This window comes from Toxotes jaculatrix, chromosome 11, assembly GCF_017976425.1.
Source record: "Toxotes jaculatrix isolate fToxJac2 chromosome 11, fToxJac2.pri, whole genome shotgun sequence".
Taxonomy (NCBI): Eukaryota; Metazoa; Chordata; class Actinopteri; family Toxotidae; genus Toxotes; species Toxotes jaculatrix.
The window spans coordinates 23,293,566-23,320,220 of record NC_054404.1 but is presented as its reverse complement, the minus strand read 5'-3'; the positions used below and the strand labels follow the sequence as shown (position 1 = coordinate 23,320,220).

General features: G+C 42.5%; 1 protein-coding gene across 10 annotated transcripts in view; it reads right to left on the bottom strand.

Moving 5' to 3' along the window:
* Positions 1-26,230, bottom strand: part of piezo1 (piezo-type mechanosensitive ion channel component 1) — a 55,201-nt gene extending 28,971 nt beyond the window's left edge. For 9 of the 10 annotated variants that reach the window (XM_041049087.1, XM_041049096.1, XM_041049090.1 and 6 more), the window contains exons 1-4: positions 25,771-26,230; positions 9,775-9,870; positions 1,153-1,318; positions 876-1,017 (exon numbers count right to left, since the gene is read on the bottom strand). In XM_041049087.1, the coding sequence (XP_040905021.1) occupies positions 876-1,017; positions 1,153-1,318; positions 9,775-9,870; positions 25,771-25,834 (468 nt within the window). In that variant the 5' untranslated portion in view covers positions 25,835-26,230. The remainder of the gene's footprint in view (positions 1-875; positions 1,018-1,152; positions 1,319-9,774; positions 9,871-25,770) is intronic. The other variant, XM_041049094.1, reaches the window with a different exon arrangement.
* Between the last annotated feature and the right edge of the window lie 425 nt (positions 26,231-26,655).

Below are 26,655 nucleotides of genomic sequence, written 5' to 3'. Positions count from 1 at the left end.
GTGTCCACAACCCTGTCTCCTAGAAATGACATTTAAATACAAGTGATTTGCAATAGCAAAATACATTTTGAAGGAAACGGTGACCAGATACCTTTTTATGGTTCTGTTTTAGTCTCTCACATCTCTTGGCCAAGGTTAATTAAAGCTCCTGGTCTGGTTTAATAAAGGGAACATTCACAGTGACTTCAGACACAGCCTGTTTATTAACATTTAACTAAAACCATCTTTCACAAAACTTAACCAAAGTGTTTTTGTTGGCTAAAGCACAGACAGGACTCTGGATGCAAACGCAATCTCTGGTGTGACAGTCGTGAGGTGCTATCTACCCTAACTGCCCCATGGTGCCTCTGCTGACATGTCTGAGCCAGCCAGCGCTTGTTCATGTTTAGTAGTATAGGAATTTCTAGGAGACAGAGTTGGTGGCTGTTAACGAGGCCTGAGAGGCTGCTTGGGAAAAAAAAAAGTGAAATTGCGAGGAATAACCAAACGTCAAAGCACAGCTATGTTCCTGCTGCTGAGCCATGTATCAAAAAAAAATCCAGTAAATCCAGATCTGGCAGTAATTAATCTGACATACAGCTATACATAAAAGATGAGGAAACTGCCTTAGAGCTCGAAGAAAGTGTTATTTAGGGCTGCCCAGGATGCTTGTTTAATTAGTTACTATGGCAACAAAACCCACACCGTAAATGCAAACCTGCTCATAAAAAACCTTAGGACAATGAGGCTGAACTGATCATAAACCGGATTATCCTGTTCACTAGCTTCATAAAACAGCACCATTTACCATCACTTTAATTTTATCCAAATGACAGTGACCCCTTCAATCATTCACTCTCTCTCTCTCACACACACACAGATACACACTGACTCACCGATGTAATGTTGGCAGCAGCTACCATTTCTCTGTTTCTGACCAATTTGCTGCAGAGGACAACTGTTACCAAGGAAACCACACACACGCCCAGATCTGGACACAGAAGGCGTAACACACTCCAGGCATCGTCCAAGGGAAGCCTAGGAAATACACACATCCATATGTGGAAAGGTCAAGGGAGGTCAAACACCCTTTACCACCAAATCCCTGCTACATCCATCAATGACAGCAGTCGAATGACTGGTGCTACACTTGATCAAACACTCGTTACATACCTGGATACTCCTATATGTCTGGTTATGGTGTCCCATTGTGAACAGTTATCACCTAAGGCGAGGCTGAGAGGAGGATGCGTGTATAGAACCGTCTGGAAGCAGATGTGAGCCAGTAGGAACAGTAGACTGGTGCAGAACACTGCTCTGATAAATCGACCTGTGTGACCTGGAACACAAAGAGACAAGAGAGAAAAAGGATGCAGTTCAGTGTACAGTCACATGATAATCATTTCACATGAACACAGAGTAAAATAAAAGTTTTTAGAGGGACACTGTGACTCAGAGGAGAAAACAGAATGTGTCTTAGCTCAAAGACTGGAAGCAGCTGGAAACTGTTTGAACAGCTCCATCGAAAGTGAAAAATACTCCCTGCAACAGCTCAAAGTATAAGCCCAGAGATATTTGATATTTTTCTTCTTGTCCTCAAATAACATGTTCAAACCAAAACCATCAACAAATGTGTCCTGCTTGCAAGTACTGTGCATGTATCCAAAGCCTGATCCATCTCATTCCTCTGTGCCAAATACTCAGTAGAGCATCAAATGTGGATTCATTCACTGTTGGAAAAAGTCCCCCACTAAATGCACAGTTTCATCCTGAGTAACATCTTATTAAAACTACAGTAGTCAGCCGTTTTAATAAATTATTAAAGATTTAAGTCTTCAGAAGGAACCAGTGGGCTTGGGGGCTGAGAGCCAAGACAGGACTGGAAAGTCACTGTTAGGAGACAGATAACAGCAAAAAATATAGAAGCAACATAAGACTCTAAATGCTCCAATATGTTCTATGTTTACACTCAGCTGACAAAGTCCTCTATCAGCCCTAAGAATTACGAAAGCAAAGCAAAGGAAGAAGTCAGGTGATATTATTCCAGTGACAAAGTCTTCAGAGGGGGGAGGTCAGGCTGGATGGATGGCTCAATGAAATGTGGCTTCCCATTTTCCTACCACCAGTCAGCATTGGTTTCTTTTAACCATGACCACGATTGATCCCTAACCCCAATCATGTGGTTTTTAGTGAAACCATGAGAACAAAGATCCCAGAGCCGTTAAGCCATAACATGTAAAACCTGGAAATCAAGCCAGCACTGGCATGAGACTCAAAAACACATCAGGAGCTTTGCTAGCCTGAAGCCTGAAGCCTGAAGCAACTAATCCTTTCTGGAGATACTTTTAAGACCTCGTACAGACTGACTGAACACAGAGCGTCTGGGAGCTTCTGGGAGGTTCGCCGGATTCGTTCCTGATTCAAGATACCTTGTCATGTGTGCCACAGCTAACAATACGGCATATGTAAATTCTCACATAAAAGCTAGAAACTTTGGTCTGAAATTTCAACACGTTCCGTGCACAGCAGGTGTCAGTCCTGAGCTTGGCTTCACTGCTGTTTAACCAGCACCACAGCCATCAGCTACAGTGCGTCAGAGCTGTCTCTCTGGCCTTATTCATTTAAAGGATCGCACAATAATGAGTCAAATGGTGCGCTTGCTCTTTCTTTCTCAATGTCTCTAACCTCCCTCCAAGTACACACAGGATACACTGTGGTGTGGAGGTGCAGTGTTAGGTTTATTAGATGCGATGAGATGAGCACGAGAAGTGTGATCCACATTAAAGCTGTGAAGAAACAGGCTGTGAGCAGCTGCATGTTGACCCCACTGTGGCATAGACTGCAAAATCAAATCGCTGCAGAAAGGTTGTAACTTTTCATTACTGATTAATTAGCAATCAGTAAAATGTCCATCCAGTCATAACGATTTCCCAGAGTTATGTCTGTACAAATGTTGTTTTGTTTGACCAAGCCGATGATCCACATTCACAAAGCAAGTCCTGTGAATTTCAAAGCAGAAACTTTGCTTGGAAAAGGACTTACACCATCAATTCATTATCAGTGTCGTTGCTCGTTCATTTTCTGTCAACTGACCAATCAAAGAACTGACTGATGATTTCAGCTGTAAACAGCAGCGACTTCAGGTGAAGGAGATACTCAGAGTTAACACATAGGGCAGCACTTGAATGCAGGCAGAGTTGAATGCTGGCTGAGGACAGCGTGTGCGGGGGTCACAGAGGGGCACTCTCAGCAGCTTCCCCTGCCACTGTTTGTATTTCCAGCCCCAGCCCTCTCTGGATGGAAATCACCCTCACATGTAGCTACAACCATTCTTTATTTCTGTCTGACCAAGCACGTTTGAATGCGTGTGTGTGTGTGTGTGTGTGTGTTTGCTAGTTTCCACTAAAAAAAGAGAAAAACTCAGTGTTACTAAACTGAACAGTAGCTTTAAGACGTGGTTGTGTGAATTCCCTGATTTTCTCAGGAGGCGACATATAAGCCTATAGTGTCTAAAAATGGTAGCATGCGTGGTCCTTTTGTTTTGTCATGTCTCTACCTTTATAAACCAGTCATATATGTGTCTTTTTTTTCTTTGACCAAGGAGAGGGCAGGAACGGTGTGACCACAGACAGTTAAAAAAAAAAAATATATATATATATATACTGTATATCTGGCCTCTGTGGCTTCTGTCAAGTCCTTCCAGTCCAAAGATATTTAGCATCAACCATGAGATCAGTAAACCATCCTAACCTGTGTACTCCCATTCCACTTTAAAGTATAGAGAGAATGATCATTTGAAATAGTCTCATGTTGATTCTGACATGACAGCACAGTTACAGATAAAGCCTCAGCTGGTGCCATAAGGAAGCTGCATAGCTCCCTCTTCCTCTGCACCCTGGCTGCAGCACTGATGGAGAACAGCAGAGAGCTGGAAAACATTCACTCACACAGACTCCCTCAGTGCTGAGATACCAAAATGACTTTGTTGTTGACTGACTGTTCATTCCTCCAACCTCCTCAACAAACATTCTCACACATTTAAACTTTTATTGGATATGACATATAGTATTCTGCTGCCTACTTTACACAGTCTGGAGCACATTTCCAAAATCAAACAGCGATACAGTTTAGATTTGCCATCAACTTGTTCCTTCAAGCACTTGAGCATTTCAGCTCCAGGTGGCTTTAAATTTAGACTTGTTAACATATGAAACATAAACTGCTTTCATCTTTGATTTATACCTCAACCTGGCAAGACGCCTCCTCAGCTCAGAGCTGTCAAGTCATTTATCTGAGTGCCTGAAGGTCCAGTCAACAACACACAGAACAAACCTTTAGATTACAGTATGGAAGTATTGTACAGCATGAAAGGAACTGTGTGGCCTTGAGTGTACTGAGTGCAGAGACACAGAGGTCTGCCTGCACTGAAACACTGTTGTGAAGAAATATTTTCAGGCCAGTACGAACCTGTGAAAGCAGAGGGTGGCAGGGGTGGGGCACCTTAATGACGCAGAACAAGACGTGCATTTAATGTCTGTGTACACTGGAGCTTGTAACTCTTATGTTACTCTGGCAGCATTCAGCCCAGACACAGCCACGCTGAAGCTTTACAGAACTGCTACAGGTCTGACATGGTCAGTGCCTTTGTGACGACATGTTAAACTGACATCACATTTATGTAATGAGGTGCACGCTGGGTGAACAAGACTTACCAGAGGCCATGGATGGCGATGGATGGCACCAGGACAGAAACCCAGATTGAAGAACTCTGCTAGTCCTCATCCCAAACTACTTTTAAGCATTTTGCAGATCTTGTAAATCATTATTTACAAAAAACTTTTTGGAAAAAGATATTTCTAACTTTGGATACTTCATTGTACCAATTGGGCATCATGGCTACAACCACTTGTTACATGACATCACACACGTCTGTCCATCCAGACCCTCCACCAGCAGTTGTCCTCAGCTCTTCCTGCCATTTCTCAATCATCTGATCTTCATCAGCCAACACACATAATTTCCCTGCTGTATAACTTTGCACAAAAGTTTCCACAATGGAAATAAGCCTTTGGGCTTTATTGTGTTTTCATGCCATGTTGCCACGTTTTTGGGGGAATGTCCTTCCAGAAAAACAACCCCATAGTTTGTGGAAGCAGCTCATTACAACCCACTGTTCTGTTGTTAAGAGACATGTAACGGTCATCAGTCTTTTCAGCGAATGCTGTTTTAATATACGTATAACGTATATTAAAACATTATTATTAATGATAACCATCAAAATAATGATAATAATTATAATATATTAAAATGTTTAATATTTAATATTTACTGGCTTTCACCGCTGCCTCCATCCACTATCCACTTACAGTTACAGCCGCACATAAACAACAGCAGCCGCTTACTGACGGAGCTGCTCTGTCCATGCAATGTCGGACTTTTTAAACAGAAAAATGAGACGAAATAAAATTGTAGCCTAGTATTCCGCAATAAACGGGCTCTAAGAGCACAGAACACACCGCCACATGTTCCTAATAATAGCTGCTCCGGTCCTCTATCAGCGGCGACCATAAATCGGCAATGAAGTCATAAGCTAGCGGCAAAATATGCTAATACATGCTAATTAGTGCAAACATCCAGGTAAAATGGACATGGACACTGCAGCCCCTGTCAACCGCTGGAGGTAGCCGGAGGCCTCTGGATGTAGCCGCCTAGCCCAGCCGATGCTTTAGCAAAGAGCTAACTGCCTGTGCCTGTCTATGGGGCTGTCACTCAACGTAACCATGCCCTAATTTATGTAAGAATTTTAAGCCTAAATAACACTAAAATGGTTGTGGTACAAAAAAAACCCACCCCCCTCACAGTATTCACGGAGGTGGAAACTATCAATAGAGACCAAAAACAAAAAATGTACCAGGCTGTAAATATGTTTTTTTAGGCTGTAAAGTTGGCTATTTTAACATGGGGGTCAATGGAGAATTGCTCATTTCTGGAGCCAGCCCCCAGCGGCAGCCGAGGAACTGCAGCTTTTTGAACGCAGAAGTGATCCTCACTGCTGAAACCTACAACTGCCCCCTTGCTCAAAACTACACATTTACGTTGAAGTGACAGCACCCTCTAACAGCTGTAGTAATCATGACAGGAGCAGAGGAGGAAGTCAGGTGACATACAGGTGAGTACAGAGTCCTGCTGGAGTGGATGGGTGGGTCAAAAAAAAAATAATGGACTTTAACCAGGGAGAGTCACCATGATCGTCTCATAACCTTATGCCCCTGTTTATTATTGTAGCATGACAAGTACTTATTTTAACCCAAACTATGATCTTTGCCTAAACCTAACCTAGTTGTTTTTATGACTCAATCTAGTATAGTATTGTCACATCATAAAATGGTTCTTTTTTTCAGCATTGATTTTAAACAGTTTATCTGTGGCACATCTCCTTTCAATGTAGAGGCACTAATTCAGGAAACACTCCTACAGGTCATATCAGGGGGTGGGGGGACAAGTGACCAGTAAGGTTGTTGAAGTTGGAAGACTTGTTGCTTTTCAGATACATTTGCCTGCCGGCTTTGCCCCTTTGCTTTGCTGACCCATCTGGACCGACTGGAAGTGGAACTTAGTCTTCATCTTATTTAGTCAATTTTCCAGTTTGTGGCTTTCATCTGACTGATGAGTATGTTAACTATGCACAACTGTGTTATAGGAATAAATTAAAAAAGTACATGTATGCAAATCAGTCCAATGAAAGGCAGCATTGAAGACTTTGATGATCTGATGACTGCTGAGGTCTGGGGAGCACAGTTAAAGCTTGAGATTTTTTAATAAGGTGCAGTAACATATGACTCATTATTATCATGACTTATTTACATTCAGTGACCTGATGAGGATCTGACTGGGATTGAAATAATGTCTTTTTAAATAAACGTTACAGCTTGGAGTCAGTGTGCAGGTGTTATTTAAATAGCTCCCCCCAACCTATATGTGATGTGCATATAAATACACCCATTCAGTCATTAAAACTCTATATCTGGAAGTCATCACACGCAGAAATGCTTGAACAAACTACGGTGAAGCAGAAGGGAAATCTGGTTTTCAAACTGTGAGAGAAAAACAAATTTTGATGTGACGGTGGTGAAAACAGAACCATCAAAGCATAACTGAGTTTACACAGAATCCTCCTCCTCTGGGAGGACCATAAAAATCCAGACTTTCAGAACAAAAGCTGAAAGAGTAATCAGCTGCAGAGATTTATTCCTCTGGACCAAAGCATTGGAGAGACATCACCATCTTCAAACTGAACAAAAAAAAAAAAAAAAAAACTCAAACCCTTTCTAAAACGATAACTATAATAGTTTAGGAGTCTTGTAAATGATGTATAAGAGTATAATTGAATATTTGAAAACATGCCAGAAACTAAACTGTCTCTTCAAGCCCAACAGTGCTGCTTCCTATTAGTCACCTGAATGTTTTCTCTGCTCAGCTTACACAGTTCTCTGGTGTGTGTGTGTGTGAGTGTGTGTCAGTGTCCTGGCAGGCCAGTGGGTTTTCCATTAGGGGAACTCCCCCCTTGCACTATGCCCCCACCACCCCACCCCCCATTCCCTCTCTTTCATTTTAACTATTCCCCCACCAAAATAAAAGCCTCCACACATTTTGATTACCGGATTAGAAAGACTCAGTAACAGAGACAGACGGGAAGACTGGAACAGAAGAGGGAAAAAAAATCTATGATTTCTGACCTACTAGCAACTGGGACTAAGGATCACAGAGCCATTCGGCAAGGGAGCAATTTTCATTTCAACATGGTGGAAAAAAATCAGTGGAAACTATTCAAAACCCACCATAAACAGCTATAATGTTCACAAAGAACAGTGTGTTCACACTGAGTGTGTGTCATACATGACATACACCACATACTACATAATATGTACAGGATATACATTATGTCTCTTGACTTTTCCTGGCCTGATTAGCGCACCAGGAATCAGACAGCTTATGATTACACAACACGTTCAGAGTGTACAAAGTGAATCAGAAGAGCCAGTGTAAGAACACACAGTTTCTTCTCTACGTGGCACAAACACACAAAAATGTGTCTGTATTAATAGAGAATGTTTCAACTCAAGTGGGAAATGATCCCATTTTGTTTGACTCCGTTAATGTACAGAGGCAATAAGAGCGTCTGGGGGAAGACAGTCTGTGACGTGTTGAATTACTGCAGTCTACTTACTGAACCATCTCACACAGCCATATACACATCCACTGTCCACACACACACACACACACACACATAAACAAACACACACATTCAGCCAAGGAACACTTCCATTAGCCGGTTTGCAGCCAAAAGACACAGACAGTAAACATATTCCAATTTATGTAGCTAAAATGTGACAAGATTTACTATAAGCACATGAGATGGAGCACAAGAGCGAGAAGGGACAGAAAGAATGCCACTCAGCCACTCTGTTGGCAAACTTTGACTCATGTCAGTGCTTCGCAAAGTTCATATCTTGGGTCTTTACTTCCACTGAACTGTAAGGCAGGAACAAAGCACCCATTGTTGGCAGCCTCATAGGAGCATTACATCTAATGTGCTTCGACACATGTTGGGTCTATAGGTCCTACAGATGACGTCACAGCCGCTAACAGCTCCCATGCAGATAGGCTGTTGTTCTCAGTCCTGAGGCCTGTGGACACATTAACTCTGACTCCTGCAAAGCTGGAGCGTGTTCCCTCATTTCATTTATGATTCAGTTTTTACTTCTTATGTCATAGTATCTTGTGTTAGGGGGGACTGACCACCAGGTTTTCTCCTAATCACTACATACTTTTATTTTTATTGTCATGACAACATGTCACTTCTACTATCTTGTTATATTGTACAGTTATTACACAATGTCACTGATTTTGTGAGAAAGTTTCTTGATGTACTGAGATAAAGTGATGTGTTCTTATTGTAAGAAAAGTTTTCTATAAAAACAGATCATTTGGTGCAAAGAAAAAAATGATGAAAAAACATTTTTATCACATAAAAGGGATGTTTAAACAACGTAAGTACATAATGAGAAAGTGAGGAGATTAGAGGCTCTTGCTGATGTTTCTCTTGAGTCGGGCAAACCTCTCATTCACCTGATCACCGCTGTGATCCCCTGTTTAACAGTACCTTTGTTCAGCCTCTCCTGAAAACACAACTACTTAAAGAAGAGAAAACAAAGGACACAAACACACACACACACACCTAAATCCCAGTGAAAATCCTCAAAGAGATCATCTCTGAAAACTCCTGCAGCTACATAAACTTCATCAATCATCTACTGGCGCTTTCCTTCTTTAAGCACCCAGTTCTCCTGTCAGCTGTATTAAAGGGAGGCAGACCTCCAACAGAGAGCAGTTACTGCCCTGGGTAAAATCTGTCAGGCATCCACTTCACTTTACAACCTTAACCTCACATCACCTTAGATCTGCAGAGGTGACAGAAAAAACTTCCTGGTGCTTCAGTAATTGGAATAATTTGATAAAGTTGTGGTCATGTCATGTCATCATCTGCCACTTATCTGGGTCTGGGCCCAGGTCGCGGGGGCAGCTGCTACCCAGTCCACAATGCACCTAAGTCCTACAGTTTCTCCCACGGGTGGTGGGCCCATGGAAGGTGGTGCTGCCCGGAGTGAGGCTCAAACCCACGACCCCGAGAGATTGAGTCTCTACTAACTGAGCTAACCCGGCGGCTATAAAGTTGTGGTCTAAGGAAAAAAAAAAGGTGTAAATTACCTGATATGCAAAGACAGATGGTCTTACCTCTGATTGTGTGTTTGTTGGGGCACAGGAACCATGGCAGCAGCAGCAGGTAGAGGAAATAAACCAGTGACAGGAGGTTGTAGCGAAAAAGACAAGCTGCAAAGACAGAAACAATCGAATCAAAGGACAGCAGTCATCCAGAGAGACATTCAGATGCTCCAGCATGAGTGACATGTGCTGGCTGAGGGGTTTGTATACATGTCCATAATAAACGATTCATGAACTTACCATACAACATGACAGAGTCTGAAAACAAAGGCTAGACTCCATGTTTTTATGGCTGCACCATCAGATGGAAATGTTTTACAGGTCTTATTGAGCACAATCTCTCCATAACTGCAACCACAACGTTTAGTTACCTAAACCAGACCAGACTCACTTTGGGAGACACAGACAAAAGACTTTTTCTGTTGTTGTTGGAAACCACTGCTCCACCGTGCTGCCCGCCCTGAACTCAGTCTGCTCAGCCTCTCATCACGAAAGCAGCAGCTTCAGTCACTGTCCACACAGGATATACCTTCAGACACAGTATTGATTATAGGTCACTCGTGTTTTGGCAGAGCTCAGACACACAGCTGTGCCTGTGAATTACATGGAAGAAAATAAACTCGAGAGACTCCGCTGAACTGGTATTTTCCTGCGGTGCACTGAGTTTATTTCCTGAACTGCACCGGTTTGGCATCTTGGTGATTTGCCATAGGTCCCCGGTGTGGAGGGTTGTGATTATACCCCTGTGGTCTTGGTGCTGTAAATGTTCCATAGATTTTTGCTCATTTTATTTTGTGAAATCACACATACACACACGTAAACTTCCTTAACACCGCACAACCTCCTTTATTCATGTTTTCCTCACCCTTCCACTTTTATTTATGCTATTCAACAAACTAACGGATGATCGTGTGGACAGAAAAAGTTAGTTTCACTTCTCCTGGTTTTTTAAAAACAGACCTCAAACAACACAAGAGCTCCAGAGCATCCATCAACACGCAAGTGTCACAACTATCACATCACAAGGTTTTGTTTATCAGAGCTATACTGGGCGGTATGAAGGATCTCAGGCATGGACGTGAAAAATAACCACAGAAACAGGTTTCTACTGCAAATCAAGAGGCGTGTTTGCCAAATACATAAATTAACAACATATCCTGATAATGTTGAATGAACTGTTGCAGTTTAATTACATGGAAATTTGTGGGAGATGAGGCGGGACTGGCTGATGCAGAGGTCGGCCTCTAAGAAGAGAGAGCTCCACAGCTGTCTCTGTCCTGCATGTACAGTACAACGAGAGGGATTTTATGAGGTGCTGCTGGCTTGAGGGAATTAAGACAATATGCCAACAGTAAGACCTGGAAATAAAGAAAATGTCGAGGCTTTTATTCCCTGCCGTTAAACACATGCAGTGATAATTATTAGCTCAACCAGGGTTAAGGTCTTGATTAATCTCAGCCTGCTGAGATCTCAGTTTGAGCATGAAGGTGAGACGTTTACTGGACAGGTTGCCGTCTGGCCATTTAATTCTCAACTTCAGCTTCAGTTTATTTAAAGTGTGCATCACCCAAAGAGGCTCTGTATATCCTACAGATGAACACATGAACACTGGACACACAACTATGACGCTTCGGATGTAAAACTACACATACAACAACAACAGGACTGAGGTCAGTTGTAAGAAAATATCAGTACACTTGGGTGTTTCAGCAACTACTAGAAAGATTGCCATGTGATTTACTGTGATATTCGTGCTCCCCAGAGGATGATCCATACAAGATTTGGGTGACTTCCCTGACCCTCTGACACACACAAATGTTAGCTAACAATTTGACTTTATCCAACACTTTGACGACATATCCTGAATTGTTCTGAGACTTTTTGAATTTTATTCTGGATCCCCAGAGGACGTCGGCTGATGTTCAGGTCACCTCCTTGTTTTGAACACTGACACTGAACACTTTATGATCGAGCCTTCATTATGCGACTCGAACAATAACTGAGGCAAAGACAAAGAATCAAACACATAAGTACTTTGTTATTTCCTCCAGTTGCTTATGCATAAAAACACATTGTCTTCCTGCCTGTCTGCAGGACTTAGACCAAACCAGAGGCACGCTGTGGACTTCATATTTCCTACCTGGAAGTCTGGACAAAACTGGACATTTTTGTTAAATGCTGAGGACGATAAAAAAGGAACATTTAGACACAATAGACACAAAGTGGATATTGGTGCGTGTCCACCTGACTGTAAGTCTTTTGATGAAGTCGTTCATTAAGGCCAAAGGTTGTTCTGGTGTTCTCTGAAGGACAGCACTGACTAAACAAAACCCAGCCCTGAAAAACCACAACTAAATCTCCGGGATACCACAGCTACTGCAGCTTGACTCAGATCTACTGTTCCTGTTCCTGGTCTGGGGCCAGTTGTCACAGACACATCCCTTCCTCTTTGTCCCACTCGTCAAGCGTTTCCTGTTTCTTGCAGTCATGAGATTTAATGCAAATGCAACAAGTCACTCAGATTCAAGCATGTGTCTACTGAACACCAGGTTAAATCAAACCAAATCTTAACTTCAACACCCCAAATCCCTGACACATCTATCCACACCTGAGGGCCTTCCTTTCCATCTGCTCTCCTACAGCTCTGCCAGTTCAAAAATGTTTCTAACTCCTTACATAAACTAGATTAGCTTTTCAGTTTCTAAGCACTATAGCAATTTATTACAAATAACATACCCCCAGTTTGTGAGTTTAGCTTAATTTCTCTAAAACCCAAACTTGATGAAATATCACTGGAGAATGAAACTGATCTTATCTGACATAACAAATGAAAAGATGACTTGAATTTTTCTATTTATACTTAGAGTGCCCAGTACAGCATCAGGGCAGTGTTTAGTTAAAGGACATCTTTAATTTAGCTTGAGTGCCAGAGCTCTTTAATGACAGGGTTGGGGTTAGGGACACTGTTTTCTCTTTTTAAATGTTAAAAGATTTCAATGCAGTGAGCACAACAAATCAAATTCCATTCGCCTCAGTGTTACTGCGGTGCAGACAAAAGTCTCTGAGACAAATAAAGTCATAACTCACAGTGAGGGGAGAGAAGATAGACAGCATTTCTTTTGGAGGTTTTTCTTAGGTTTATTGTTCAGCTCATTATTTTCTCATTCTGGGGCTGCAGGCTTTGGTCGTCGCTGGATAATTCAGGGAAACCCCTGTTAAACCCTCTAAACCGCTTCAGCTGGAACAGTGCAGTGAACAGTGTTGGCCTTGAGACAGAGAAAGCATTTCCTCTCTCCCGTATGTGACTCATGGTGTTGCTCATCTGACACAGTGGCAAAACGCCACCCATTTACACCGTGTGTGCGCATAGTATATGCAGTAGCCTCTGAGCTATTTCACACAGTCACAGTCAAAGCAGCTCACACGGCCCATTGTTCTCCAACAGGTGGGAAATGAATCACTTTAACGTCATCCCTCTCTGTGCATTCAACAAATAACTCCATCTCGCAAAGTTTTTGATGCTGTGTCAAACTTTTTACCCTTTTCAGCATAAACAGTTGACTAGAGGAAAGGTCAGAGGTCACCAAACAGAAGTGGATTATCATGAGGAAATGTTTTTATATTTTCCCACAGATTAAAGCTGCACAGTGCACAGAGAGAGCCAGGCTGATACTGGGGTTTGGAGGCAGATTCATTTTCCAGCACAGGCCAGTGAGCTGCAAATGTGTTTCAAATGAGTCAAAGAGGCTGATTTATTTAATCCAAAGCAGCTCCACTCACATCACTCACTGATGCATACCTCCATTTACTTATTATATTTACTTATATACTTATTTATTGTCATACACTCTGCAGTTACAAATGGTTGCAACATTTTCACAGATCACCAAACAAAGGCTTAGTGTGGGCTATAGGTTTTTATATACAGCCTCTCCTGCCTGGATCAGCCCTGATCCTGCAGAGCGACTTCCTTAATACAAACTACGATTCTCAGAGCAGCGCGTTATTGTCCTTAACTACAATATCACATATAGAACAAGCTGAGTGTTGAGGAGCTCCACCCTGCTGCCCAGTTAAACATCAGACACACCCAAAATGATGTCTATGGACAGACATGATAACACTGTTCCATAACCACAGCACCTATCTCTCCCCAGCACCCTGCCCTCCCTGTGCTGTCATGTTTCCTCTGTCATGTCTAACATTCAAGTCGTGAGTATTACTTTTTGTTCAGGGTCTGATGCAACAAGCTATTATGGACTGTTTTGGATTTTTTCTCATCTCTATTTATGGGCACACTGCGGCGGGAGATGTTGCAACACGTCATTTCAGCGCTCACTTCTCCATCTCCAAGTTTTTTATTCAATCTGCTGAGTCATCATCATGTTATCTGAACTCAACAAACCCAAACACACAACATTTTCCCCACAAATTTTAATGCACAATTACTCTTGATTTCCACATGTAAATGGAATCTGCAGTTTACTTGTTTTAAAGTCTCACATTTTCAGAGCTTATTGCATTTTTCATTGCATCAGTCTTCTTATCAGACTCCCAGCAGCCTTTACACACACAACTGCACTTCCTACAAGAACCACTAACTGGTATCCGAGGTATATTTTAAACTGGATCCTATGACCAGCTGAGGATGTAACAGGGTGGTCCACTGGCTCCTGGATGATGAGAACAGCATCAATATCTGTATATACACTGTAAACAGCCAAGGCTCCTTTGTTTTTTATACATTTCAGAGCCTCCTTAAAATCTCCTTAATTAAAGCTGAGAGCAGTGGTCTGGAATTAATCAGGCTACATCTGTGGATAAATTGTTTAGTCATAATAATCAGGCTATTGTACATTGTTTCCTTTTCTTAGTCCTCCATCATTAATTCAAATTTCATACCATTATTTTCTAATTTGAATAATTGAAAGTCCTTTTCTAATTTCCGATTTTGAAAAAGATTTTGTGTGATTACAAGCAAAGAGTTCTAAAGTTTCCATATCAGAAGCACAGAGCATCGTTTTTGTGACAGGGGAAATGTATGCGTGTGGATGCTGTACAATACAATTTAGCCTGCTAGATGTTTTTTACGATGCATCTGCGAGTCAGATCGAGTCTCAACAGTTCACAAATACCCAGCGAATGCTGATCTGGGGCTTTTTCTCAATGATCTCCAAAAACTCTACTGTATATTGTACGCAATTAAGATAGATGCTTCTTAAAAAGCACTGAAAAGGTTATAAAAATGACATCTGCAAGCTGCCAGTTCCCAGTCTTCACCATCTGAAACATCAATGAGTAAAAGAAGCAAGAAAACTGAGGTCAGGGGGTGCAAAGCGGCTCTCTCTTATCACAGAATAATCTGTAGGAAGGTTCAGCTGCACAGGAACTGACAACTGGACAGAGCAGAGGTGAAACTACACCTTAGTAACTGAGAGGTCACGTTCGAATCCCAGCTAGTCCAGTCCAGTCCAAGCAGGATGAGGACTAATCCCAGGACTACATGATTACAGCGACCCAACATGCAAAGTGTTCAGGGAGACTCGCTGAAAATGACAGAGGGTGTCTCCATCAAATCCCGGGAACATCATCTAACTCAAAGATGGAAACCAATAAAAAACAAAAAGAAAAGAACTTATACATCTGCCCCAAAGCATTTGTTTATGTTGCACAGATTGGTGGGTTGGGCCTCTACACCCTCCCTGTTTCACTGGCAGCAGTCATACAAAGTGATGTTGAAATCATTGTCTGATGACGGGTTTGTGTCTGTCTAGTTTCTAGGAAGGATATGAACAGTTAGAGGAGAAGTCATGTCAGGACAGAGAAGAAGCAAAGGAACGTTAGCAGGGCGGATAAAAGTACTTCTGTTCTACAGCCTGCAGCTGGGAAGAAATGAATGAAAGAAATGTACACTGATTTAAAAAAAAAAAAGCTCACCAGTGCAGTCAGAACAGGTCAACAACAACAACAACTGTGTTTCTTATGAACTCTCAATACATGAACTGTTCTGTCTAGGTACTGAGAGAGTTGTGACACACCGCGTCCTCGGTTGGCATGGTAATCCTGAAGAATTTACACAGCAAAACAGTGAATATTGCCAGTAAAATAATGGGTTACAGAACTCGTGCAGAACTTCAGCCATAACACGCCCTGTTCGTCGAGCCTCGGGGGCCTTACATCGGGCCGACGTCTTCGAGCCACCGGTGGCAAAAGAAACAGAATAAGGAATTCTTTCATCCCATCTACTGTTGCTCTACATAACAAACAAGCATGAGTCGTAGGACTGATGGAGGACAGGTGCACACACTCATGGAACTCTTGTTGATGCTGTACAACAGATACTGTTGTATTTATACAAACTGTGCTGTGCAGTGTGTAGTGTTGTGTCTATTATTTGTTCTGAACACTGATTTCCTTCTGGTATAACAAAGTTATATAAACACACAAACCTCTCAGCGCTGGGATGGATTCATAAACTAAGACTAAGAGACTCCAATGTGATTATCAGTAACTAACTAACACGGTCATCCAGGGGGAAAATATCTGTAATAAATACTGGTCTTCCATGCTAGAACAACATGGCATTGATAGTGAGTGATTAGTAAAAATATTTTGATTCCCTCTGAATGAATTTTACTGACTCAGTCTGGTGGTTTGAGATTTCATCAGTGTTACAGATCTCATTAGCGTTCTCTCTTAGCGTTGTTACTTCCTGTTTTCGGTGTGTGGCTCAGCTTGAATGAGAGAAGAGATTTTTGTTGAGGGAGTGATTAACACTTGGTGACAGATGATGGACCTGGGTTTGGTTTAATTAGATCATATCGTGAGTTATCACTTTCTGAGTTGATACTCAGAGCTTTCGCAGTTCAAAAGAGTTTCCACTTTATCACTGATGGTTTTTGAACTTCAGAATGAGTCAGGCAGATTTATCTGAATCCAGACATCAGGTCTGATGAGAGCCTGAGACTGGAACAGATGTTTGCTACACAGATGTCAGTGAGACACATTATCAGCGTATATATGTGTGTACATATAGTTAACCATTAATAGAAAACTAAATTCCCTTTTAACGCAATTAATACACACACACTGGTGAAAAAAAAAACACAGCTGGAACAACACTCCTCCCAAACAGGTCCATTGTAATGAGGGAAACAGTGGAACTACGTTACCAGGGCCCCAACATGAGGAGGGCCCCTCACAAAGTCTGGAATTAAAACGCTGTTTTTATCTTATTATAATTTGCGTCACATTCATAATGTAACATACATTATTGGCATGATAAATGAAAATATTTTAAAACACAATTCGTAAATGTGCAACAAGTGAAGTTCTAACATCCAAAAACATGATTACAGAATCAGTAAGTGCAATCCAGCCCAAAAAAAGCACGTAATGTTACGCTTTAACCAAGCTTAAACCGAGACACCCAGGAATAGAGCCTCCACCATGGTTAGTCATGGTAAACCTGCTTTACCACCCATGCTTAGAAAGTCATGCTGCGTTCAGGCTCACTGTGTTTGAATGTGTTCTCTACACTGGTGCAGCCTTGTAACATTTGCAGTTATACTGTGACCAGATGACAGAACGGTTTATACAGCTGCCTGTCATAACTAAAAACTTTCATTCCACACACATTCCACCGTCCTTCTTTACCTCACTGCAACGCTGTCATAACGAACAGCTACTGTATATTTAGGCTTTATGGAGACTGGAAACACTGTGTGTGTGTGTGTGTGTATGTGAGAGAGAGAGAGAGAGAGAGAGAGAGAGAGAGAGAGAGAGAGAGAGAGAGAGAGAGAGAAACACACACATACACACAGTAAGTTAGTTCATCAGTCAGCAAGAGTGGGCTTGTTTTACAATATTCATGGTGTCCGAAAACAGGAGCCCACTATTCTTGTGTGGTCTGCCAGCTTTGTGGGGACCATAATGCTGGATCCCAAAAGTTATTAAAAAGTTAAGTTAAAAGTTAATTAAAAAGTTAATTAAAAGTTAGTCTGTTTGAGGGTTAAGACTTAGTTTTAGAGTTCAGGTTAGAATTAGGTTAAGGTTAGAGTAGGCTGAGGCTAAGGATTAGGCATTTAGTTTAGTTTTAGTGTAAGGGGTAGGGAATCCATTATGTCAAAAAGAGTAAAACAAGGATGTGTGTGTGTGTGTGTGTGTGTGTGTGTGTGTGTGTGTGTGTGTGTGTGTGTGTGTGTGTGTGCGTGCGTGTGTGTGTGTGTGTGTGTGTCTGTGTGTGTGAGAGAGAGAGCAGGTCAGTGGTTGGTGTGGAAGCCTCCGTTCTTCTTCTGTTCTCCCACTCTGTAATCAGAGAGCAGCAGCAGTCACATCCGTCTCTACCATTCAGTGTAACTGTGTGGTGATGTGTGTTTTATACAGTTCCAGCGCTCTTCATCCTGATCACTCCTGCCGCCTGTTTTTCTCGTCACTGTTTCTCACGGCTGCATTAATATTTCTGGATGTTCACAATGCTCCGACTGTTTGGCAGTGGATATTTGAGCCTGCACCATCTGCTCCACAGGGCCACTGTCTGCAGCTTCTGCCACAAGCAATCGTCAATGCCATAAAAACCACTGGGCCTTTGGCGTCCCAGTCAACACACATCCATACACCACACATCCAAGAAAGCAGCAAAGATGACCTCTTACTCCATGCCAGTGGTTTGCTCAAGGTAGCATAGCTTTCTGCTACTATCTAAAACTCCCTGACGTCAGCTGCCCTGAGTTTGTGCAAGAATGCAGACGATGGTGTACAAAGTGTAACACAAGTTGTGAAGGATTGTAACAGGGTCACAGATAAAGGATTCAGATTTTAAAACAATCCTCACATGCCATTTATACACTGACAGCGCAATCATCCCCCCTCCTGTGAAAAGATACCTTCCTAGCATGATAACACTGTAAAGAGTGGCGACAAAATCCACAGGCCTTGTTCAACGCTAATATGAGAATTGAGAAGTGAGTTTGTCTGATCTCTTTAGTATAAATTTCATCCTTTGTGTTTCCACAGAAAGTGTTTTCTAGCTAGCTTTGTGTTGTTGGTGAGTTGATGTCAAAGTCCGTTTCCCTTGGGATTCGTGAAACCTGACCAAACAGTAATCTCTGTGATTACTAGCTAACTAAGCCTTCATGCTAACCTAAATTAAGCCCTAATCCCAACCACTACAAGAAACAAAAGGAAACAACAACACAACACAGGGGGAAAAAAAACCTGAGCAATAAATATACAAGCAACCAGCAGGATTAAGATACCTGCTAAACCTGGCTTAAAGACAGTGGTACATTTTAACATGGAGCAGGGGGATAACTGCTGATAACTGTTTCAGTGTACATATGGGTGGATTGTTTGTAATAAGCCAAAACAGAAAATTTTAAAATTCTGCTCTTCTTTCCATCCTAATTTTCTGCCTGAGATTTAGGATGTCCCCTAGTGCCGTGTGTTTTGTGTGTTGTTGAGCTTTACAAGCCTCGAGCTGCAGAATGCTACCCAGTGTGCTCCTTAAATACAGCTCTTAAAACCCCCTTCAATTTGGCTCCCTGAATCCCGCAGAGAAGATTAGGCTTAAAGAGATGAAACCATGATACGCCGACGGAAAATGTGGATTTCACATTCTTCTCGTCCTTTCCTTTTATGATGAAGTTCTCCGGGGCAGTGCCCAGGCATGCTGATATGTGCTCTGAGACATGACTGGCAAAATAACAGCAAACCCTGTCAGAGATTCTATCACATCCAGCTTCTGCTAAAGGCAGCAATTTCACATTCGCTTATAATGCAGTCAGTTGTCGATGTGTTTTATTCCACACGTCACATCGAGTGGAAAAACCAACAGGTCTGCTGTGGAACTCATCACAGTCGAGAGCAGTGAAGCTACATGTGATGAAGGTGCTGTCCAACTCAGATTTTTTTTTTTTTTTTTTGGAATGGAACATTGTGTGTGTGTGTGTGTGTGTGTGTGTGTGTGTGTGTGTGTACATGTGAACCAGCTTTCCTGTTTTTGTGGAAAGAAAATGGCCAAACAGACATTAATAATTTACACTCATTCTCCCTCCACTCAATTTCTCACTCTCTCTCACACTCTCACACACACACACACACACACACACACACACACACACCATGTGTGAAGGTAATTTATGAGTAGTTGATGTTAAAATCATTGGTCCCCTGTGTGGACATGTTAACACTGAGGTTCCCACCGTGGCCCCAGTTGCTCATTTCCACGGCTTCTGTCACAGTAAAAACAAACACACCAAACGTCTACATGACGACTGCAGCAGCCTCAGGTCATCGGCAGTGACCAGACAGAAACTGGACAGCAGCTGCAAGAGTAAGTGGAGAGAAAATGTCTAAATCTGCAGCCAACTGTCACTAAAGGACCGAATATCATTCTTTATAAAATGCATGAGCATAAACCACAAGCACAAAGCAGAAGGTTTTGGGAACGCAGATTGTGTCAGGACGTACCCACCTACTGTTTCAGCCCATGTATGCATGAGCAACACAAAACGCAAAAGGCTGGTTGAAGCAGATTGTAGAACAGAGGGTGTGGTGATTAATAAATACACTCATAACGACATTGACTCAATAAATGGAAAAATATTGTAGTTGTTGTCTGGAGGATGCAGAGAGAGAGTGAGCACGTACCACACATCTGCAGCCAAAGGCAGCTGGTGTGGGATTTTGACACCCTCTCTAACACACACACACCTCTGTGTTTGAGTTAGTAAGAGAGAGTGAGTGAAGAAGCACAGGTGGCTATGGTATAAAGGTACAATAGTCTTTATAGGTCCCCCAGCTCGGGACCTGGTCCAAGTCAAATCCCAGTCCAAATTCTCTTCATTCTACTCCGGTCCTGTTGGAGCTGTAGGTCTTGAGTAAATAGTAAATGAACTGTGTTTATGTAGAACTTCTCTAGTCTTATCAACCACTTAAAGCACTTTGCACTACAAGTCACATTCACCCATTCACACACACATTCATACACTGATGATACATGAAGGGAAATTTGGGGTTCAGTATCTTGCCCATGCAAGGACACTTCACTATGTGGACTTGAGGAGCCGGAGATCAAACCACCGAGCTTCTGCTCAGTGGACGACCCGCTCTACCTCCTTAGCCACAGCTGTGTAATAGGTCTAATGCCCCGACTGGGTCTGAGCAGACTCTGGGAGCATCATCATCATCACAGTGGAAAAATGAGCTGTGAGGTGTGAGCTGACATGTGCTGACATGTTATTGGTAAGCTAATGATATTCCCAAGCATTTCATGTGAGTCCATCTTCATCAAGTGTTCCTGTGGTTCAGAGTTGGCTTCGCTGCATTCCCCGCTGTCGGGGACGTTCTTTCTAATAGCTGAAACAGGATTCCAATCCACTCGTTTTTATATCCTGTGGGAATTGTCAGCTGCCAGACAGGCTCAAACAGCCACTGTCTCAGTTGTGCTTTGCAAACTATTTGGAAATGGAGCGCAGCACAATAGATGACATTCTTTAGCAAAGGAAGTTTGTGTTCATGCAGATGTCTAGATTTGGTCTCATAATATACAAAACAACAAAATCTGTTAAAGGATAATTAAACAGGTTTTTGTCCTGATTCATGGTTAAATGTACTAAATCTACTTTTCCCAGAAAGTCACTTCTGTGGTCAGATATTCCGTGAGTTAATGCTCCGTTACAGACAGGCCCACAGGTCCGAGCCCTTGGAGCAGATGCTGACCTGGCTCCGAACTCTCCAAACGTGCCACGATCCCGGGCTCAAATGTGCAACAGCATCCCTTTTACCGAAAACGTTGGAGGAAAAAGAAACCAGCACTCAGGAAAATCTGACTTAGACATGCTTGGTTGAGAAACTTCTGTAGAGTTTAACATCGTTTGGGAGCAGAGTCAGGAGAGCCATGGCTCCTTCTCCTGAGGATCGTCATGAGAAATCGCCAATCTCTGCTACCGATGATGATTTTGATGATGATGATGATGATGATGATGATGATGATGATGATGGCGTGCCCCGCCCTCCCTCTCTATCTGTCTGAACAGAGGGGAATTTCTAAACCATCTGCACTCATCCCTGTCCCTCTCTCTGGCTCACTCCCACACACCCAACAGCTCACACACACTCTGAACATTTCTCACCGACCCATGAAGTCTTGTTAAACTGCTCTGCTGTGGAATGGCTCTGACTCACTGGCTTAGCAACACTCATACACAAACACATGCACATAACACAATGCTATGATTTTTCTCTCTCTTGATACACGAACTACAGGCTACAATACCAGGGCCCTTTTTTTTTGTCTCCTTCAGTTTAAAACCTATAAAAGTCACAAAGTGGAACTGATTGGGACCATTGTTGTATGTTCGACTGGAGAGCTTTCATGCACTAACATTCCTCTCAAGCCTGTGTTAATGTTAACTAGGCTCTACAAGTCTCGTAAAGTTGTGTCGTACAATTTTAAAACAAGGATTTAGTGGAGACTGGTTATCTTTGGCTGATACCTGATCTGTTTCACTGATGCTGTCCAAATCAGCACCAGTACCAATCCAGTGTATCATGGCAGTGCATCATTATAGGCAGAGAGGTAAACGAGCCAATCATGACTGTGGCAGGATCTCACTTGTAAAACCAACTTGCAAAAGCACTAAGCACTAAAAAAAAATATAGTTCATCACCCTGTTTCCTTTGAAATATCAACAATCTGTGAATCTGTTAGAGTAAATAACACCAGTGGTCACACAAACCAGACGTGTGAAGTTAACCATTCTGTCTAAACCACTTGTTTAGAAGTGAAACTGAAACTGGAGTGTGGTACAGCGTAAAAGGGGGGACACATGGTTTTTCTCACCCTCTTTTGTATAAAATGTGTAGATGCGGTTCAGCCCTACTGTACAAAAATGAAAAAAAAAGTGCTAACACCAACATTGTCAGGACCAGTAGTCCTCACAGGGACCAAAGCCTGGTCCTAATGAGGTGAAATGTCATTTCTGAGGTACTGGTTAAGGTTAGGGGTAAGGAGTGAACTGCGAAATGAGGTTAGGTTAAGGTTAGGGTTAGACTGTCCACATTCAGTGGACGTCAAGGATAGCTGCACAAACAGCAGTGAGTGTTTTATGGATCCCCCCCTCCCACTAGTTTTTTTTTGTCTCTCAGGACAAAAACTGTACAGAATTTCATAACTATCTGAAAACATCTGCGCACAGAAAAAACGAACAACCTCCTCTCAGGATTTCAGGGGGTTAAAAACATTCAGTGTGTGATGTGTGATGGTAGCACTTCAGCATAAAATGACTGAAAACAAAAGTGACCATCTAGTATCAGATCTATACCTATGAAATTAATGGGATTCTAAGTCAGGTTGGTGCATTAATGGCAAAGCAATGGACACGGCATTTGTAATTCTTTCCTTAGATGACAGGAAGTACAGTGTCTGTTTCATTTCTCGTCGTTGGTTGAAGATCCTCTGACTTCACTCTGTCCCTCTCACTTATGAAACCAAACGTGTGCCTGACGGCTGAAACCACCCACTGTCTTTCGACCTCAGTGTGCCACCTCCCACATGGCAAACGTATCTGAGATCAGACGTGCTGATGTTCGAGCTGCGGCCCCGTCACCGCACGTGTAGAGGTCTGATGGATCACACCTTCAGCTGGTTCACAGTTACCTGGTTACATATGCAAAGCACAGTAACACAACCACTGATACATACAGAGGTTTATGGACTGACACATATGCAAAAGTATGCTGGGATAGACTCCCTTTCCCCATAACCCCGGACACTGACACTGGAGATAAAATACTATGATACAAGACGTCATACTGCAGTGCATTATGGGATGGCCTTGTTGGACTTGTTATTTTATAACTTTATTGGACTACTTCACCAGCTGCAGACTGGTTGAGTCTGTGTGTCTGTGTGTGTGTGTGTGTGTGTGTGTGTGTGTGTGTGTGTGTGTGTGTGTGTGTGTGTGTGTGCGTGCGTGCGTGTGTGTGTGTGTGTGTGTCAATATCTTGGCAGCTTTATTGGCATCTTTCACTTCCTTTAAGTCAGTAGAAACTCGCCGAAAGAAACACTGCAAGTTCTAGCTAGTGACATCCTGTCAGGAGACACACACACACAAACACACACTCTCTCTCTCTCTCTCTCTCATCCACACATACACATAAAATACAGAGCCTTTCATGACAAAAACCATCACCGACACCAGTAAGCTCCCTACAGAAAGACTGGGTCATACTGAAACAGAGACAGAGATAAACCCAAAGCCAAAACAGCTTAAACTGCCAGTGTTGTTAATGGAAACTATGCTCTATGATTTGTGTGTGTGTGTCAGTGTGTATAACATAAACTGTGTGGTTTATGAGATTTGAACCCTGTATCAGAGAGAGAGATTAGTGGGTTAGTCGGTTATCTTCGTGCTTAACAAAGCTGGCTTACTTTAACCCAGCGTAACCCACGTTGCATTGCTGCACAGCGATCCTGCTGCAGAGCCGCTCAGGGGGATTGGATGAAAGAGCTGGCTACCGACCAGTCAAATCACTGGAAAACAGTCGTCATTTCTACAGGATCCTAAAGTGTCAGTAAGTCACGGACCAGATATTAGAAGCTTTTACAGCAGAATCATTCCTTCCCTTCCAACATCTGGAAGAAACTCGAGCTTGTTTATGCTGAATCATATTTTCTGCTCCATACTGGATAATGGTGCTGAATAATTATTATTCCTGAAAGTGATTCACACAGTATACACAGCAGTTATTCCACAGTCAGTACATTAAAAACCAGGGAAAGGCAATGCTAGTGAAACAGCTTCCACACTCAAAATGACGTATATAAGCAAGTCACTGTCACTGCTTTTTCACTTTTAAGCAAGACCTTTATATATTTTTTGTCTATAATATACTATACCTCTAAATGCAGAACACATCCACATTAAAGCTGCTTTTTGCAGCCAGTCTATAATACTGTAAAAATCCAAACACAACACAAGGTCATTGACCTTATCAGCATGTTCTGGGCTCTTCCACCACCAAATGAACGCAGAGCAAATTTCAGTGTAACTGCATCTTTAAAGTCTGCATCGTGAACACAGTCATTACAGGATAATGAACAAAATCCACCCTGAAATGCTGAGATATCAGATATCAAAGGAGGGAAAACAAAAGCGTGGAGCGACTGAGCCCCTTATCACCTTCACCAAGACTCTGAAGTTCAATCTGAAACCATTTTAAGACTGAAGCCTTCAGAGAAACTGACAGGATGGCAGGCCAAGTGGTCTGACTCATCAGAGGACCAGGACTCACAGTAAACAGTACACCAATGTGCACGAAAAAAAAAAAAGCTGTTTCATTTTACATCAACACTGACGAGATCCTGGGGTGCCAACATTTTAACCAGTCACTTGTAAAGTTTCATGGTGCATCACAAAGTTCTCCCCACCCGAACTTCACTGAAGTATTAGCAAGTTTTAGGATTTCTCTGCTCCTCGTCTAATGCGCACACGTGTTAGGAAATAACTTTTAAAGCTGTTAAATAAGTTTGGAGTCATGCTTCATTCGGCTCGTATTCCAAACCTGACCAGAGATCACTTCGAGACTTCATTTCATTTTTTCCCCGCACACATCTTCACCCGCTCACTATCGCATTTCACAACAACGTAACACCAACGAGAAGGCGACACCGACACCTATTCCAAACAGGACTGAGATTTTAGTTCAAAAAACCACACACCCACACAACACGAAGTTCTGTACGTGTGCTGGTGCTGAGGACGGGTGATTTCCTGACGTTGTCTCGGCCTCGATCATTTTAGTGACGCCAAAGAAATGCTGGAAAAGTGTAAAAGCTGAGCCGAGCTTTCTTCCCTCCAGCTGCTTCAGCAGTTACCACCCAGTACAAGTTTCAGAGCTCACAGTCAGCGTGGAAACTAAACGTGAAACTCTGCTGTGACACATGTTCAGTGTTACAGTTGTTTTCTTATTCAAGAGAAACAAACAGAGGTGCAGGTTATTTACCTGTTAAGAGCACGATGGGCAGCAGAAAGCAGTAGAAGAGCCAGACAATCACCTGGAGATCCATGTCAGCTCTGATCAATTCTCACTCCCCCGGGGTGATCAACAGCGATTTATCGATAACTACCATCGATCGGGCTCGCTAACTTAAACGGCTCCATCGGGTTTGATTGATTAAACGTGACAGAGGAACGAATACGCCATTATTCCAACGTGCGCTCATAATCTCCCATCAAAAAGACAAGAAAAAAAAACTTCAGTTGAAGTCTTCAGGTTCACATTTTTTTTTTTTTAAAAAAAAAGGAAAAGCTTCCGATTAATCGATTTGTCTTGCTCCTTCTGGTGTGTGTGTCTTTGCAGCTCTCAGCTGATTGCTCGGAGAAGCTCTCGGCGAGGAGGAAAAGTTTGGTTGCATGTGTTCCTTCGGAGGGGCCCAGTCTGAAGTAACAGTGCTGTAGGTGGAAAATGTGATTCACAGGCAAATCAGTCTGAAGGGCGTTCATATAGAGGAGCTATTCTCCAGTGAGCAGCTGCTGCCGCTTCTGCTGCTGCTGGTCACCTCCCTGCTGCTGGTCGACTGCTCGCATCTGAACTTCCACCTTGCAAACTGTGCCAGAGGCTCTGCTGCACTGCTTTACAGCTCCACTTTAATTAGAAGGTTTTTGTGTAAAATGTATTTTCAATAAAAAATGCATTTAAAAAACAACAACAACAACAACAGGTAAACAGATTGTTCTTGGTTATTGTTTTGGTTTTTAAAAAAAAGGCTTGCTTGTATTACAGCCTGACATGTGTGACAGGACCCAGTCAATCAATACTGGCGCTAGAAGTAACCACAGTGTATCTTCCCCACCTGACACCGAGATCAATGGCTGTTTTAGTGGCGCC